General features: G+C 36.1%; 2 protein-coding genes across 2 annotated transcripts in view; both read left to right on the top strand.

The window, feature by feature from the left end:
- The window catches only part of LOC129453462 (uncharacterized), a 29,037-nt gene extending 20,509 nt beyond the window's left edge, over positions 1-8,528 (top strand). Inside the window, exons 10-13 of the mRNA XM_073862358.1 lie at positions 1,244-1,540; positions 4,854-4,976; positions 5,095-5,241; positions 6,037-8,528. Of these exons, the coding sequence (XP_073718459.1) occupies positions 1,244-1,540; positions 4,854-4,976; positions 5,095-5,241; positions 6,037-6,101 (632 nt within the window). The 3' untranslated portion in view covers positions 6,102-8,528. The remainder of the gene's footprint in view (positions 1-1,243; positions 1,541-4,853; positions 4,977-5,094; positions 5,242-6,036) is intronic.
- The window catches only part of LOC129453466 (uncharacterized), a 71,638-nt gene that overhangs the window by 22,689 nt on the left and 32,198 nt on the right, over positions 1-16,751 (top strand). The window lies entirely within an intron of this gene.

The raw sequence follows: 16,751 nt of genomic DNA, 5'->3' as shown, positions 1-16,751 counted from the left end.
AGCTAAAATGCAGAGTTTAATTCATAAATGCATTCCTCTAGTGGAATGGATTTCACTGACGGCGCTCTGACAAGTGGACATATGAGCATAGAGAAAAAGTGAGTGGGTCCAATATCATAGTCTTAAAAAGTGGGTGGGCCTTAATGGTTTCCAATGCCCATGTGTTAATGTATGGACGTGGTGATTGTGTTTTTCTCAAAATTGAATTTGCCGACTTCAAACAGGTGAAGCTCTGTCTCCATTTTTGTTAGATTCCAACAAATCATACACTGTTTTAATTTTTTTTAATGGAGAATGTAAAAATAACTCTTATTAATATTAATAATATAAATAACGATCTTGGACCCTTTTAAAAGTGAACCGAACTGAGACCTTCTAGGGAGGTGGTCTGAGTACGGTTCACTTTTGGGTACACAAAGGGCTCCAGACTAACTTGTTTTTTCCTGTCTTTCTCCCCAATAAGTTCAGTGTACATAAAGAGCTGCATGTTCAAATGAAGCGCACAATATATTTTTGAAGGTGGACCACTGTGTAAAACGATGTAAAGACGCCATAGGGTGTCAATGCAATTTGAAATCATTGAAACGTGTGCTGCTGGAGCGATGGTTTCACAATCGTTTAACTCTCTTGTGGACCAAATGTGAAAACATCCTTAATATAAACTACAATTCAACACACTGACTGAATATTTATCAACCCATTTGTCTGTTGAGTGGATTCCTACCGAAAAATTTTTATGTTACTGATCCATAAAAGTCACAGCTTTTGACATCAGACATAAAGCATGTATATTAAGAGTATGTTCTGAGAGATAATCTAAGATGTTAAGATCATAAAGAGGCTGTTTACACTTAGTATTAAGATGTGTTTTCGTCGATTGTATAACAAGTGGATGATGCTAAATGGTGTTCAAAACGTTTCGACCACTTTCAACCACATTCAGAGGTAGTCGAAAACGATTTCGATCGGATTGCTTTTGTAGTGTAAACGTGCATGTGGTTGAATGTGTTTGAACAGCCACACAAGTCCGCCTACTTTCTGCCTACTTATCAAATCTGAGGTACTGAGCACAATGATTTACACCTTTTCTGACTTTTGGCATTAACACACAGAGTACAGCGCGGCTTTGTGCATTGTGTTTTATAATGAAGAAATAAGATATCTGACAGAAATAAAGTAATGATTGTTCTTTTTCTGTTTTCTTTCTTTATATGTCCTGCTTGTACAAATTAAATGGAAACAGTTTCTGTGGATGAGGGGGAATCCTGCAATCTGAAGCCTAGTCTTACTGACATACGGACAATTCGTCTGATAGAGTGGAGATTTGGAGAAACTCTCATAGCTAAAATTATTCCTTTCAACAAGTTCTTCAGGACATATGATGGGGATGGTAATTTATTCAAAGATAAACTGAAGCTGAATCATCAGACTGGAGATCTCAACATCAATGACATCACACGGAAACATGCTGGAGTTTATACAATGAGGATCATGAAATTTGATACCCCATCATACAGGAGATTTATTTTGTCTGTCAAAGGTGAGTAACTCAGTCATTCCACTGTGATAATGACTTTATTTACATCTTTACTGCAGTCACAGTATCAATGGACAATGAGTTATGCATGACATTACTTCACACTTTCATTTTAAATCAGAAAAACATTTCGGGTTACGTATGTAACCCTTGTTCGCTAAGAAGGAAACAACACATTGTGTCATCGTAGTGATGCTATGGGAACGCCCCCAGACATAAGTGCGTCTTAATGTGTATATCAAATTTAACCAATGATGGGGTGTAACATCACGGGCGGAGAAGTGAAAGATTTCACTTCCTGCTCTAAAATTAGGGATGTAGCCCTAAGGTGTCAAGTAACGAAGTACAACTAATTTGTTACCTTACTTAAAGATCACATAACACACACCATTTCTGCCAATTTAATGTTAATCTTGGTTACCTATAGAGTAGTATTTTATCCTTCATATGTACAAAGAGTCTTTCGTGTTGTCAGATTTATAAAAGACAGAACAGCCTTTCCGGTTTTTGCCCACGAAAGACGAACACTTGAAGACGTACAATGGGAGGAGCTAAAGAGTTACGAGTACGCGCAGCTTTGTATACTAATCCAACAGCTGTGAAATGGATGGAAACTTTTTTTAAATAACTATGGCTTACAGTCAGATACAGCCGTACATATATGATCCAGAATCGGATACTGAGTCAGTAATTGATCAACAGGAACAACAGCAGCAACAATTATAGCAGGACGTCTATTTCTGGTAATTAGTCCTTGTTTGTTTATCCGCTATTTTAATATAAAAAATGTGAAGAAAATCTTGATGCGTTTTTTCAGCATTTGCCCGTTTAAAAGTTGTGAATGTCATAAGTGCACTACAATGCCAAGTGAGGTGGAAAATGTTTGCTGTTGGAGTTGTTTACATTACAAGCACGTATGCGCTGACTGCTAAAAAACATGTCAGATTTTAATTAAATTACCACCTTTGATTTTGACTCCTGAACAGGAAATTTTAAAGTTGAGATTGCTCCATCAGTTGTAAACGAGTGGTAAATCCGGTGTCGAACTGAGCCTGGTTTGTAAAGCATTTTTATTTATATAAAAAGCAAAATAAACAACACGTAGATTACCTAGGAAACCAAGAAAACCAAAACATTTGTTATTTTCGACGATGTATTAGTTTAGCAACTAGTCAGACCATTAAACAAACTGAAACCGGAAGAAAAGTTTGGACCAGTCGCGTATCGTGTCACAGCACGTGCGTTCGATGAAACCGTCTATAATTAGCCTATTGTTTAAACAGTCTTTTCAAGTTTCCCATACCTAACAGCCAATTAAGCATTGTCATTTGACTTATTTTCAAATTTTCTGGTTAATTGTACATGAACATCCCTTCTGTTTCTGTATTTACACATCTAACATTATAGCCTACATAGAGGTTTTGACTTGAGTTTAACATACCTGTAGACGCCGATAGCATTGTGGGTAAGTGTGTCGCGATGTAGTGCTGTTGTACTTCTGGAGACCTGAGTTTGAGTTCGGGCTCATGGACTTCATCATCCCGCCCCCCCTCTCTCCCCCACCTCAATTCCTGTCTAGCTACTTTACTATCCTAATAAAAGGCAAAAACATAAATACTAAATGTTTAGAATGTAACAAATTTGTTAGCAGTTGAATTTTAAAACAATTTATCAGAACAAATTAAATATATAAAAATCTGTAGGGAAGTCTGGAAATTTGAGTCTGGAAATATATGGAATTTTGAAACGAAAATTGTGTAGGAACCCTGTAATAAGTCAGCTCTGTAGTTTGTAGCTCGGGCTTCTGTATCTTTAAACAATAACTCCACTTTTGATTTGATTGGCCATTGCATTATTTGACTTCAAGCGATTTTTATGCTGCTTGAGGCACAGATAGAGATGGGCATTGTGCAGTATTTACAGTTAGGCATATTAGGCAATTATTTCATGACTTTTATTACACTCTATGGGGATCTCAATGGTGGGCATGAGCCTGCGTAAGAAAATTGATGTGTGGCGTGAGAGCATAAGAATGGGGTCAATTGCGTGAGTCTCATGCTGAATGCGTGAGGGTTGGCAGCCCTGGTTCATGCTATACTGTTAATATATTTCGATTCTGTTTTTATTGTTCTTTGGTACATTACTTTGGGTTTAGTATTATTTATGTTTCCTTACTTTAGGGTTTGTTGATAGTTAATATATATTAATTTTTACTTTTTACCTAAAAGTACAAATTATTTAGTCAATTCTGTATTCTAATTTGGTAATAAAGTTCAACACAACTTTGTTGTGTTACGTTTTAGCTCAGTAAATGAGTTTTGTGTTTGAATTTAGAAAATAGTAAAAACTATTGGTTAATTTATCGGTTATTGGCACTTAGTCTCCAAGGATAGCTATTCTGTGTCCAAATGGAAAAGGAAAATCCAAAAATAAACCTGTGTATTACTTTCAGCTCAGTTCACAAGCTTGTGTAAATGTAGCTTTGGCTGCTGACACCACCAACTCATCTGCGTGATTTAAATAGTATAATAATGTACCAATTTATATCATGTAACTTCAGTTGTTTAAAGCAACACTATGTAGTTTTTTACCTTTAAATAATGTCTCTAAAATAATTTCAGTGGTAGAACAACTTTTAACTGGACAAAATGTACTGTTGCTGCAACCTGAGCAGCCTCCTAGCTGCTACAAGCACACTCTGATAGTGGCGGTGGAGGGTAGAGCACACAGCCCCGCGCCTCCCCCTGCCTGTAGAAGAGTGTCTGATACCAGGCACTGTTGCACTTTTCAACCACATGGGGGAGCTGTAAGTCATTTTTACATGGAAACTACATAGTGTTGCTTTAAATGACATTGTGCCGTGTTAAGTTTTGAAGCATGGTAAAGATATCTACAGTATGCTAAAGACATAAGTTGTTTTGTATATGCTAAGAATGATTACACTTATGTATTATTTAAATGAACAAAACCTGCTTAACTAAATGTTTTGGATGTTCTGGATTTTGACCTTTTGCCTGTTTATTGGATTAAGTTTTTGGATTGCCCTATTTGGATGTGTTTCCCTGCCCTTTGGGATTTTACTAATAAATCTTCTGTATATGGATTTCTCTCTCTCTCTCTCTCTCTCTCTCTCTCTCTCTCACTTCGTTTAAGCAGCACCTGTTACAATTGAACTAACATTATAGCATTATAATCCAACAAAATGCTCAATGCAACAGAATGATTGACTCAGATCATCCTTCATTTAAAGATGTTTATTACTGCTGCTTCCTCTTAAACAACTTTTCATTTGATCTCTCTTCTCTGTTTCTTACAGCTTCCAGAGGAGAAGATTTAGCTAGGAAGAGAGGAGATCCAGTGAGGAAGAGAGGAGAAGGTTCAGTGGAGAAGATAGAAATCGATTCAGTGGAGATTGAGATGCCATTGTTGCCTAATAGCAGTCAGTATCAAAACACCAGAATGATTGAATCACATCATGCTTCATTTAAAGATGTTTATCACAGCTGCTTCCTCTTTTAACAACTTTTGATTTGATCTCTCTTCTCTGTTTCCTATAGCTTTCAGAGGAGAAGATTCAGCTAGGAAGAGAGGAGATCCAGTGAGGAAGAGAGGAGAAGATTCAGTGGAGAATAGAGGAGAAGGTTCAGTGGAGAAGATAGAAATCGATTCAGTGGAGTTCGAGATGCCATTGTTGCATAAAAGCAGTCAGTATCAAAACACCAAAATGATTGACTCAGATCATCCTTCATTTAAAGATGTTTATCAGTCCTTTCAGAAAAATGTCCTTTCATGAGTTTTTTTTGTGATTATTGCGTGCAAAAATCCTTGATCTTGTGGCAGGTTTTCTTCAAAAAATTAGATGGAATATGCAGTTATGCAATGAAATTGCAGGAACTTACAAAAACTGCAGTTGGATGAAAAAGAGAGAAATAAAGTGATTCCCCCAAAACCCTGTTCACACTAGGCTACTACCTTAATGTAAAGAGTCATTTCTTATTACTTCCTATGATAAGCAAGCATACTACATCACAGAAAGTGCTGGGGATATTTAAGTTCTCATCATTTTTTATTTATTACCTTAAGTTATGTAGCTTTCAAAAGCTTTATGGTTTCATTGGCTTCGCAGGGTTTGCATCTTCTCAGTGATGTTCCCATCACATAACTACGTCACTCCATAACGTTCCCATGGCTTATGTGAAGTAAATGCAAAATTTTTCAACTTTCTGCTAAGATATATATAATGACTTTTTGCTAGGTAAATGTGGGGATTATGAAATCATGCAAGCCCTGCTTATTTTGTGCGAGGAAATCTGCAATTTATGTTGCGAAAGTGCGGTGTATTTGAAAAAAAGCAGCCCCTGCTTAAATTTGCGGACTTTGGCTGATTATGCGTTGAATCATGCAATCGCGTAATCATGTTTTTCTGGAGGGACTGGTTTATCACTGCTGCTTTCTCTTTAAACATGTTTTGATCTGTTATCTCTGTTTCTTTATCTCAGCTTTCAAGAAAGGAGAAGATTCAGTGGAGATAGAGATGCCATTGTTGTGTAATAGCAGTCAATAGCAGTGATCTTCCTCCAGTTTAACATCATCAACATTACAAACACATCAGCATCACATCACTTATAACACCAACCTCATATCAATGAATCAGAGGAACCAAAAAAGTTAATTTAAAGATAAGTATATTATAAATAAAATAAAATGAAAGTTGATGGAACAGCTCTGTTCTACAGAGAAACTCTGATCTTTGTTAAAACATTAATATTAAATTTCATATCTGTTACTAGATGCCAAAATTGTGTACCGCATGTATTATTTACTGTTTCATACAACTAATACAGTGTTATAACAGCAAAAGGCCAAATATCTTGTGTATAACATATGTACTACACAAAATAGGCTGTTATACTCCATATAACTCAATTTACAAGCCAGAAATTAAGTTGTGTTTTTTGCACAGGCTTACTAAAGGGTATTTAAAAACTAAACTAACAATGCATGAAAGCCAATGTTTTTAATAATCTTTGACATGCCCAAGACTGTGAAAAGGGTAAAAAATCCAGTCAACAATCACTTTTTATATTGAAGATCATTAATTTTGTGTGTTTTCCCAAATCAGTGATGCCACTTATCAACTTAGCAATTAAAGAGTTAAAATCATGACATTTTGGACATTTGGTTGTTTTGATCAGTACAATACTTTTTTAATTTAGTGGCCTTTTTTGGCCACTAACAACACAAAAGGGTAGTAAATTTGTCTATGGTATATATTGTTGAGTTTCAAAGCATTTCTTAAAGAGCCAGTAAGATGCCAATTTTAAGCTTCCTATCACTGTTTATAAGTCCCTGACAACAGGTTTAAATGCATGCAAGGTTATTTTCTCAAAATATAAATTTAATATTACCCCATTTCTCAGAGATCCCCAAACGATTCGTGTGAAGCCGTTCAAGAATTTAGTCTGCCTAAACCCCACCTTTCGGTAGCCTACTCTGCTCTGATTGGTCAACTGACACAGTCTCCAACAGTAGCAACATGTATTGACCTAGTGCTAACATCTCAGCCTCAGACGTCACGCCTACATAATGTTGGCTAAACGTCTGATGTGTATTGCACACTTAACTGGAAACATATGGGAATGTTAAGCCCGTCTTCTGATTTGTTAAAATAAACCGGAATTCCTGGTGTCGCAATTATTCTCGATCCCCAGGGAAACAAAGCTTTGATGTTCCTACGAGGTATCGAATCAGTTGTGTTTACGCGGCTAATAATGAGCAGTTATCATGATCACAGTTGTTCTATGGTGAGTAATGATGTTTATTTAGATGCTATTTGGTTGTAGCTGGTTATTTCATTGACTGACTTGTTGCCAACCGGTTTGTTATTGTGGGGACATTTCCACACTCCGAAACGTGACACAAGACGAAACAAACTGTAATTGGTTGTCTGACATGCCGGTCAAATGGCCTCGTGAGCGGGCATTGGCCAAAAAAAAGCAGTGAAAAACACCAGACCTTCAGTATTAAAGGTCTGGCTACGTCTTAGACTAGTGCTAACATTACTTACTGAGAAGACATTAGCGACATCAATGCACATCATTTATCATTAATCTAAACAATAAAAACGACGACAGACACTTTATATTTTTACACTTATTTAAGCAAGTATGTAAGCTAACTGGGCCACAGTTTAACAGCAACATGCGTTGTTAGCGTGGCTTACTGACAAGACATTACAGTAAACTAGACATTTTATAATACTCAGGGGGAAAATAAACATATAATGTAATAATCATACTTGCAGGTTGTGGTTAGGAGATGTATGTTGTTCCAAATAAAATGGGTACTGAACCATCTTTCATGGCTAAACATCTCTCCCGACTCCAGAAACTCCAACCCCCTAAAAATTGTATCATTATGTCATTTGTATGACATTTCTCAAATGCAATAATATTTATCTCTGTTTACCACTGGTACTGTGCTTGAATGTTCATTTAATTTGTCAGTTTTTCTGTGTAGTGCTGCATGCAGTTGACACGCCTATTAACATGTGCTTAATATATGGATATGGTTTTCTAACAAAGCTCTCCGTCTGGAGCAGAAAAGACCAAACGTTCCATGAAAGTAAAAAGATTAATGCTTTAAATACCTATTTATTCTTGACTGACCATGCAGTGGATTTATTACACTCCAGTAAAATCCCCAGCTTCAATATTACTCCAGTGTGATTTGTTAGAAACTAAATAATCAAAATCTTTCATATTTTAGTCATTCAAGCTGTTGTGTGACTCCTGTCAGCATTTAAAACAATGCACATTTCATCTAAACTTTGCAGATTTAGAGAATTATTTATGTATTTTGATATGTTTACCACTGCATAAACTATATTAATCATGCCTTTTGTTTTTAGCAAATTGGAAAATCTGTTTTGTTGTTTTAGTTTTTCTGACTGCTATTTTGGTTTTATTTTATTCATAATTTTCAAATGGTTTCCCTGATGTTTTCCAAAAATATATTGGACCTTGTTTTATTTAATACCAATGTAACAGATGTAGGGATTTTCAGAAAATATGTTTCAATGCTATTACGGAGTAATGTCCATATGCCAAAAATATACAGCTATAATGTACTATACATTTTTAATTAAGATGTTATTTATAGCAATACATGTGTTTTTATGAATGCGCTGCAGGGCCCCCTCACAAAGTTGCTTAGGGCCCCCAGAAGTCTAGGATGGGCTATGGTCAACATATTTTAACATGTTGGGCTATGGTTGTTAACATATTTCAGGAATGTATTGATGCTGATCACCTGTGTACATGAAGCATGACTTTTGTTGAGTAGTAAATAATGAACATCAAGTATCAGTACATTCAGCTCATGTGTCTCTAAAGAGAGAAAGTGTTTGTGTTGAAGAATCTAGAAATCAGACTTTGATGATTCAGGGTTCCACTGACTGATAGATTCTGTATAAGACAGCTTTGTTTTGTTTTTTTTATTAAGTTTTTCACCAAGTTTATTATTTTAGCTTTATTTAAGCTTTTAAAAATGTTTATATTTTAAACTCTGTGCCTTGTTTTTTATTATTGCTGATAACAATATCTGAATATAAGACGGTCACGTTTTTCATGTTATTCAACAACAATGAAAAGGTTACAATGAACAAATTGCTGGAGACAGCACCTGTACTGTATATTGTTTCTTTTGCATTATTTTGGTGAAAAATAAATGTATTGTTTTGAACCCTGGTCAAAGTGAATTGTATTGCTTATTGTATTGATGTCAATTCAAAATATCTATATTTTTTAACCGCTGTTGTTAGTTTATTTGACCACAACGAGGTGCTATGTAAGCAATATGGCTGGGTAGGAGTGTGAAATAGCTCTATAGCTCGAACACTTTCAGCCGTTTGTTTTCAATGTCGGAACTCAAAAGATGAAATAGGCGTTTCTCAATGTTACAGTTTCTGGGTCACAAAATGTAGTTTTAAGATTAGTTCATCATGCCACGGACCACTGTCTCATTTCGGACACTTCTATGTACTGAAATCCTAATGAGCCAGTGTCCTTACCAGTTCCCGAGCGCCTCCCGAGTAAAGGAGAGGGGGTGCTGCAGAGCCATAGAGAAACAGAGTTGTGCCAACGGAAGTCCAGAAGCTCGGCCGTCACGTGATTCACGGAGACTTCAGTTAGTTCCTAGAAGCCCATAGTGAGCCATTGAAATACATTGAGTTAGAGGCAAAGAGCTGTGATTTTTCTTAATTTATAGTCAAGAAACGCATTTTTTTTTTTTTACAATATTTCTATATCACATCAAAATGTGAATGTAGTATTGTTATGTAGTTATATAAACAATGTTTTTTGACAAATTAAATCCACCAATATAGGAACATTTGTATGGTCATCTGCTGGTATGTGGCTTGTTAACATGTTTTACGCTGCCTTTAGCCACTTTAAAATGCATCACACTGTACTAATGTAAGTTTATAATGTTATGCTTGTTTATAATGTACAAAGTGAATGTGCTGTGAATGTAACTCATAGTGGTTTATAAAGTATATTTATAAATATACAAAGCACAACATTAAAAAAGACTTTAATATTAATTTATTTTAATTTATTATAAATTATAATAATATTTCTGGCTTAGTGTAGTTTTCTTTTTGTTGTTAATATAAACATCTGATGGGACATAACATCATCTTCACTTTAAATGATTACTAATTTCTTAACTATGTAAGTATACATTTGACAAGTTATTAATAAATAAATTTTATTATTAATAAATATATTTATTTTATTTTATTTATTAACCAGCAAAACCACAGTGTTAAAAACATTCCACCCATACTTTATACCACCATGACTTTATTTAGCCTCTCTAATTACACAATATTTACAATAATTGATGAATCTGCATTAAGAAAACGAAATTTACCAATACAAGGCTGTTAGTGGTTTGTTGTGTGTTGCTAAAGTTATCCACAGCTTGTCCTAGCCTGACCCGTTTTCTACTAACGCCCCCTAAATGTACTAATTAAATTAGAAATAATGCACTACAAACACACTGATGCATAAAGTCTTTTGATTCAAATGTTTTGCTAACATACAATCTTATTTGTCAAGAGTATTAAGTCTTAAAACTTATATTAAGTTCAACACATTCAATCTTTCTAATGCAACTCTATGGAGCTGACTGTGACTTCCGGGAACTTTGGAGAGACTCCGTGGTCCGCCATTGCTGTAAAAAAACCTTCCATTGGAGTGAACGGACTTGACGTAACTCTATCCTTCTATGGCTCTGGGGTGCTGACCCAGTGATGGTTTTAAAGACCAGGAGCAGAATTATAATTAAATTTGATGTGAGCTGCTATAGGATGCCAGTGTAACTTGACAAAGAGAGGAGTGACATGCACCCTCTTTGGCTCATTGAAGACTACTCTTGCTGCTGCATTCTGGATCATCTGTAGGGGTTTGGTTTTGCAGGCCGGAAGTCCGGCCAGTAATGCATTGCAATAGTCCAGTCTGAACAGGACAAGAGCTTGGACTAGGACTTGTGTAGCATGCTCAGTTAGGAAAGGTCTAATTTTTCTAAGGTTGTAGAAGACAAATCTACAAGAGCGAGCGGTGCTGGCAACATGCTCCGTGAAACCAAGGTTTCTGGCTGTCCTGGAAGGCGTAATGGTTGAAGAACCTAATTGAATAGAAAGATTGTGAGGAATCTTCGGGTCAGACGATATGACAAGCAGTTTTGTCTTTGCAAGGTTAAGCTGGTGATAATGCTCTTTCATCCAGAGTGAGATGTCAATCAGGCATGCTGAGATGGAGGCAGAAACCATGGGATCGTCAGATTGGAACAGCAAGTGGAGTTGTTTCATCTGCAAAGCAGTGGTAGGAAAAGCCATGTTTCCAAATGACAAAACCCAGGAATGTCAAGTATATAGAAAAGAGCAGTGGTCCAAGTACAGAGCCTTGAGGTTCACCGGTATTGAGAGCTGGGGTTCAGAGACGTCACCTCTCCAGGATACTCTAAATGACCAACCTGAGAGGTAAGACCTGAACCATATAGTAGCGCCGTATCAGAGAGACCCATAGCAATGAGGGCCGGCAGGCGGATGTGGTGATTGACAGTGTCAAAAGCGTCAGATAGATCCAGTAAGATCAGTACAGATGATTTGGAGGCTGCCCTTGCCATCCCTTAATGACTGAGAGCAGTGCAGTTTCGGTGGAGTGACCGCTCTTGAAACCAGACCGGTTGCTGTCCTGGAGGTTATTTTGTGTGAAGAAGGAGAAGAGCTGGTCAAAATCCTCATGCTCAAGAGTCTTGGCAATGAGGGGAAGGAGAGATACGGGTCACAGCTGAGAGACTTTTATTTGGAAAGTGTTTGTTTTTTTGTCACCAGTTGTCGCTGTGTATGTTTTTATAATAAATTTGTTGTAATAAATGTAATAATTTAAAAGGCAGATGCTTATTTTCAAAGTGAATTGCAATGCATTACAAGGTATACATTTTTATCGGTATGTAGTAATGGCCAATTTCGAAGCAATGCTTTATGAAGCCTCAAAACATTATAATCTTTTGTTTTGAATCAGTGATTCAGAGCGTGTTTTGGTTTTAAACTAGTTAAGTCACGTGATTTTAGCAAACGAGGCTTCATTACGTCATAATTGTTGATTACAGTTAGTGTCTAATATGGTTAGGTGAACTCTGGTCAGTTTTATTATGCAAGTTCATAAAACATTCATCCTTCTTACTGATAACGCTACCATTTAACATCTAATGTCAGACATGTGCATAATTAAATGCACATTTTTGTAAAACGTTTGGACTGAGATCTTGTTGCTGTTACAATGTTTTAACCAGCTGATGGCGCCATATGTGTTTCGAGCTGGTCTTCGAAACAGTGAATCATTTTTTGAATCAATTGATTCGGTTGATTCAAAGCTTTAAAAAGCATTGTTTCTCACATCACTAGTGTAGAGCAAATGGACTGTAAGGTCAATTGTCAGTCAAAGGTTGAGCTGAATACAGGTGGCGCTCTTTTGCTGCTTTATTCAACTTTATTTAACTTAAATGTTAGTTAATGTTTATAATAGTTCTTAATGTGTTTGCACATAATTGTTTTCATTTAAAAGATAAAGCAAATAATTTTATAAGCTCACGTCTCCCTGTAGTGTAATAAAAAAAATTTATAAAACGATAACAATACTGAATAAATGTAATTGTTTAATATGTTTATTTTGGTTTAATCATAAAGATACTACTGACTGTCGGACCGCATGATAAGCTTGATGTGCTGCCATAGAAACTCAAATAATCAAATTAATTAATAATCGCTGTTTAAAAAAAACTCACACCAGGGGCACAATTGGGAAATTTTAAACATTTTAAACACAAATTCTTGGCCTTTTTCATGCACAAATACTTGACTTCTTTACTGAATAGGTAATGGTGGTATGCTTCTGTGCTTTTATAGTTGCACATCGAAGGCCCGTCACCCCCATGCAACAACATGAAATTATTGAATATATCTTAATTTCATTCTCACACTGGGTTATACATTGCAGGTCTAGTGAATGTTTACCATAACTCTGCTACCATGACACCGACCGGCCATTGAAATGGTAGTCTTACACAAGAAAGGACAATAAATCGCATTACTTACTTCTGCGTTCGAAATTAAGGTGGATAGTAAAGTTACCAGCATCACTTTACTTAAAATGAGTAACTGACTAGAGCTGTTCTGCTTAAATGTTTGTGCTCCTGATCCAATCCAAGTATAACTAAATGCACTTTCTCTTATGATTTCATTTTATATTATTTTTCAATAATTCAGCATTATTGTAATCTAGTATGGTTTACTAAACATGAAAAACAGAAGTAAATTATTTGCATTTGACAGATTGAAAACTGATGTGATATCCTGCAAAAAGGTGAAATTAAGAGATGTGAGAATTAAAATCATGAAGTGTGAGATCATGATGTTGCTTTCTGAGTAACATCTGCTATCACTTCCTATAGCTTAAAAAAGCTCCCGGTAAAGTTGGCATGCTTCCACAAACAAGCATGAGCTTAAATTTAAATTTTGGATTTGGCAAATACTTTTATCCAAAACAACCATGCGAATTGCGCTTATTGGTTTTAACACAATCACAGTGCTTTACAGAAACTGCATTAAAGTGACAATCATATACCAGGTCATGCATACATTTTTGTATATCAGTCTTCATATTTTGCATGCATACAGTAAGAGGACACCATGTTGCAGTATGATTTAAAGTAGTCTTTTATTTGTCAAACTTCAGCATTGAATAATTCAATATTTACTGCTTTATTGTAAAGTGGAAGATCTTATCAATACAACAAAAGAAGAACGACACAATATTTACAAGATGTGTACAGATTCCAGCCTTACTGATAATATTTGACATTTTTAACTTTTTGTGTTTAAACTGCTGTTGTTAACATGCATTTATGCTTGTGAATGTGATGAGAGATAACACATCTTGGAGCGAGAGAGAATGCACATGTTTCAAATGTAAGAATTGAAGAGGTCAGGTGCGAAACCCTCTAAGTGCATCTGACATGTTTTCTCATAAATTAGCAATTTTTTTATCAGACTTTTATTGGATTCATTCTGCCAACAAAGCTGTATTTCCGAATGGCCTTAGCGATGGGATTAAGGGGATTTGAAGTTAAAATTTAATAAACATATAATACGTGCTGCGCATTCGGTTATCATTATCAAAATTTTGACATAGGTGGCGTTTAGCAGCCTTTGCCTCTGAGCTCCTCATTTGCTTCATAAACATGAGTAAGTACATGTTGTTAATAATATTACTCTTTAGTAAGATGTATAGATTTAGTAAGATGAAGAGAAAGTCTGATGTTGAGATCAGACACACTGATGCTGGACAATAAACTGCTTCCTTTGTACCAGGACAGACTCACATCACTCACATTCAACACTGAACACAATAATACACATTTTGAACTTGAATAGTCTCTGGTGATGACAGGAACAGACAGACGAGCTGTAAAAGATTAAAAATAAAATAAAGCTGCAAGCAGCGATTACCGGGGTTCAAGCGATTTGGGACCTTAAGACCTTTAAGGGCATGCCTGTGTAGATTTGCTGCATTGTAAAAAATAAAGGGTGCAGGGCTAACTGTAAGGCAAAACCTGGCATGTTTGGTATTGTTGGACTCGGCAACAATTCAAAAATCTGAGGAAAAAAGTTGCATGAAAATACGTCAAACTCAGCCTAAGTTATAAGCATTTAAATGATTCGTCTGACCACTAGGTGGCGCTGTGACGAAACGAGGCACACAACATCAGGCCATGACTCTCATCACAAGTACCAAGTGTTGATACTTCATTTATTTCCCCAGTTATAGCCAATAAAGTCCAAGTGGCTGCGCACACTTCAGACGTTTGGGCATGGCATGTCGACCGTGAGTCAAAAGTTACATTTTATATATAAAGGAATATTCCAACACTAGAACGGTTCCGATCGGACGAAAAACCTAGGACTAGTTCGTTTTAATTTTTTCAGACGAAATCGAAAAATAAAATAAAAAATTGTCCCGGATTGACGCAAGGATTCGAGGTATATAAGACACTTGACATTTGGACAAGAATTGTGGGAGTTATGAGCATCAACCGGGTGTGCCTCATAAGCCTTGAAAAGTGAAGCCTCTGGCTCTTTGATCGCCCCCTGGTGGCTGGCTGCAGTACAAGTCATAACCCCGCCCTCTCCATTCAAATGAATAGGACTTTGCTCTAAATAAAAAAAATTACACTTCCAATAAAAGTTTTCGAAAGATGGTTTTGGTCCTTTCAAGTAGTTGTTATCACGCTGATATGTGTTCAAGTGTTAATTTTTGTGATAAGTTTCATTTTAGCTTGTAATTTGATGCTATAGAAACGGGGCGTGTCGTTATGATTGGAGTGGTTGAATTGGCCGCGCGGGCGTTTGGGCGGAAGTTTGATACCGCGGCTCTGCCTCTGGCTTCACGGACGATTCCTTCTGCGCATGCCTCGGCTCCAAACTGACGTTTTTACGTAACATGGCGGCGACCGTGGTCGGACATTTTTGGCTTCAATTCATTACAATGGTGGGAGGCGACGTCGCATCGTCCATCTTTTTTTACAGTCTATGGCATCAACGCATTTGCCATCGTTATAGCGCCACCTATAGGCCAATCGGGTTGATACTCTTGTCAACCTCTCCCCAAATTGGGTCCTACCATTTGGCCAAGTTTCAAGTCTCTAGGCCTTACGGTTTGGTCTGCACGTTCCGTTTTATGGCAGAATAAAAAATACTAAAAATCTTAACAAATACAATAGGGTTTCAGCGCTTCACGCTGAAAGTTTTTAATGTCCTATAAGGCTTGATTTTTTCAAGGAGTTAAACCATTATGTTGTTAATTATTATGTGAAATTTGGTGCAAAAATATATTCTATATCAAATTAATAAATAATAACTTATAAATGTTTAATATGTTAAAACTTGTGTTAAAATATGTAATTGACAGGACAAACAGTAAATCTTTACTCACCATAGATCGTAACATTGAATCTGTATGGGGTATTTGGTGTCTTTCTGTTGATTGTTTCATAAAGTCCAGAGTGCTGAGTTGTGATATTTGTGATGGTGAGATCTCCAGTCTGATCATTTAACTGCAGTCTGTCTCTGAATCTCCCATCAAGAACATCATCATATATTCTTACTTTATTAGTTGTTTTATTTATAGAAGCTATGAGAGCCTCTTTATTTCCAAACCTCCACTCGATCACACGAGCACTCTTTAATTCAATATTAGTGTATAGAGTAACAGATTCACCCTCCATCACTGACACTGACTTCACTTCATCACCAAACACACCTTTGGCTTTTTAACTGTAAAAGCCGTTGAATTTTGTACTTTTGACTGAAATGACAAAAAAAAGTTTAATTGCAGCAATAAAAAAATGAAATGTATGCATGCATTGCAATAAACATGGAGAGTTTTTAATTCTTTTAATAATAAAAAAGCTGACTAAAAGTAAAACACTTTTAATTTCAAAATCATTTTAACCTTCTAAGACCCGAGCTTTGGTTTGGCTTGCATTTTAGATTTCTTTAAGCTATTTGGGGTTAGGAAGAACCAATAAATGTAATAACCAAATATTTTTCTTTGAACATGACCAGTGTAATTATCCACTTTTGTGT

Source organism: Misgurnus anguillicaudatus, chromosome 23 (genome assembly GCF_027580225.2).
Source record: "Misgurnus anguillicaudatus chromosome 23, ASM2758022v2, whole genome shotgun sequence".
Taxonomy (NCBI): domain Eukaryota; kingdom Metazoa; phylum Chordata; class Actinopteri; order Cypriniformes; family Cobitidae; genus Misgurnus; species Misgurnus anguillicaudatus.
Note: the sequence above shows the minus strand (reverse complement) of the source record. Positions and strands in the feature narration are given on the sequence as shown.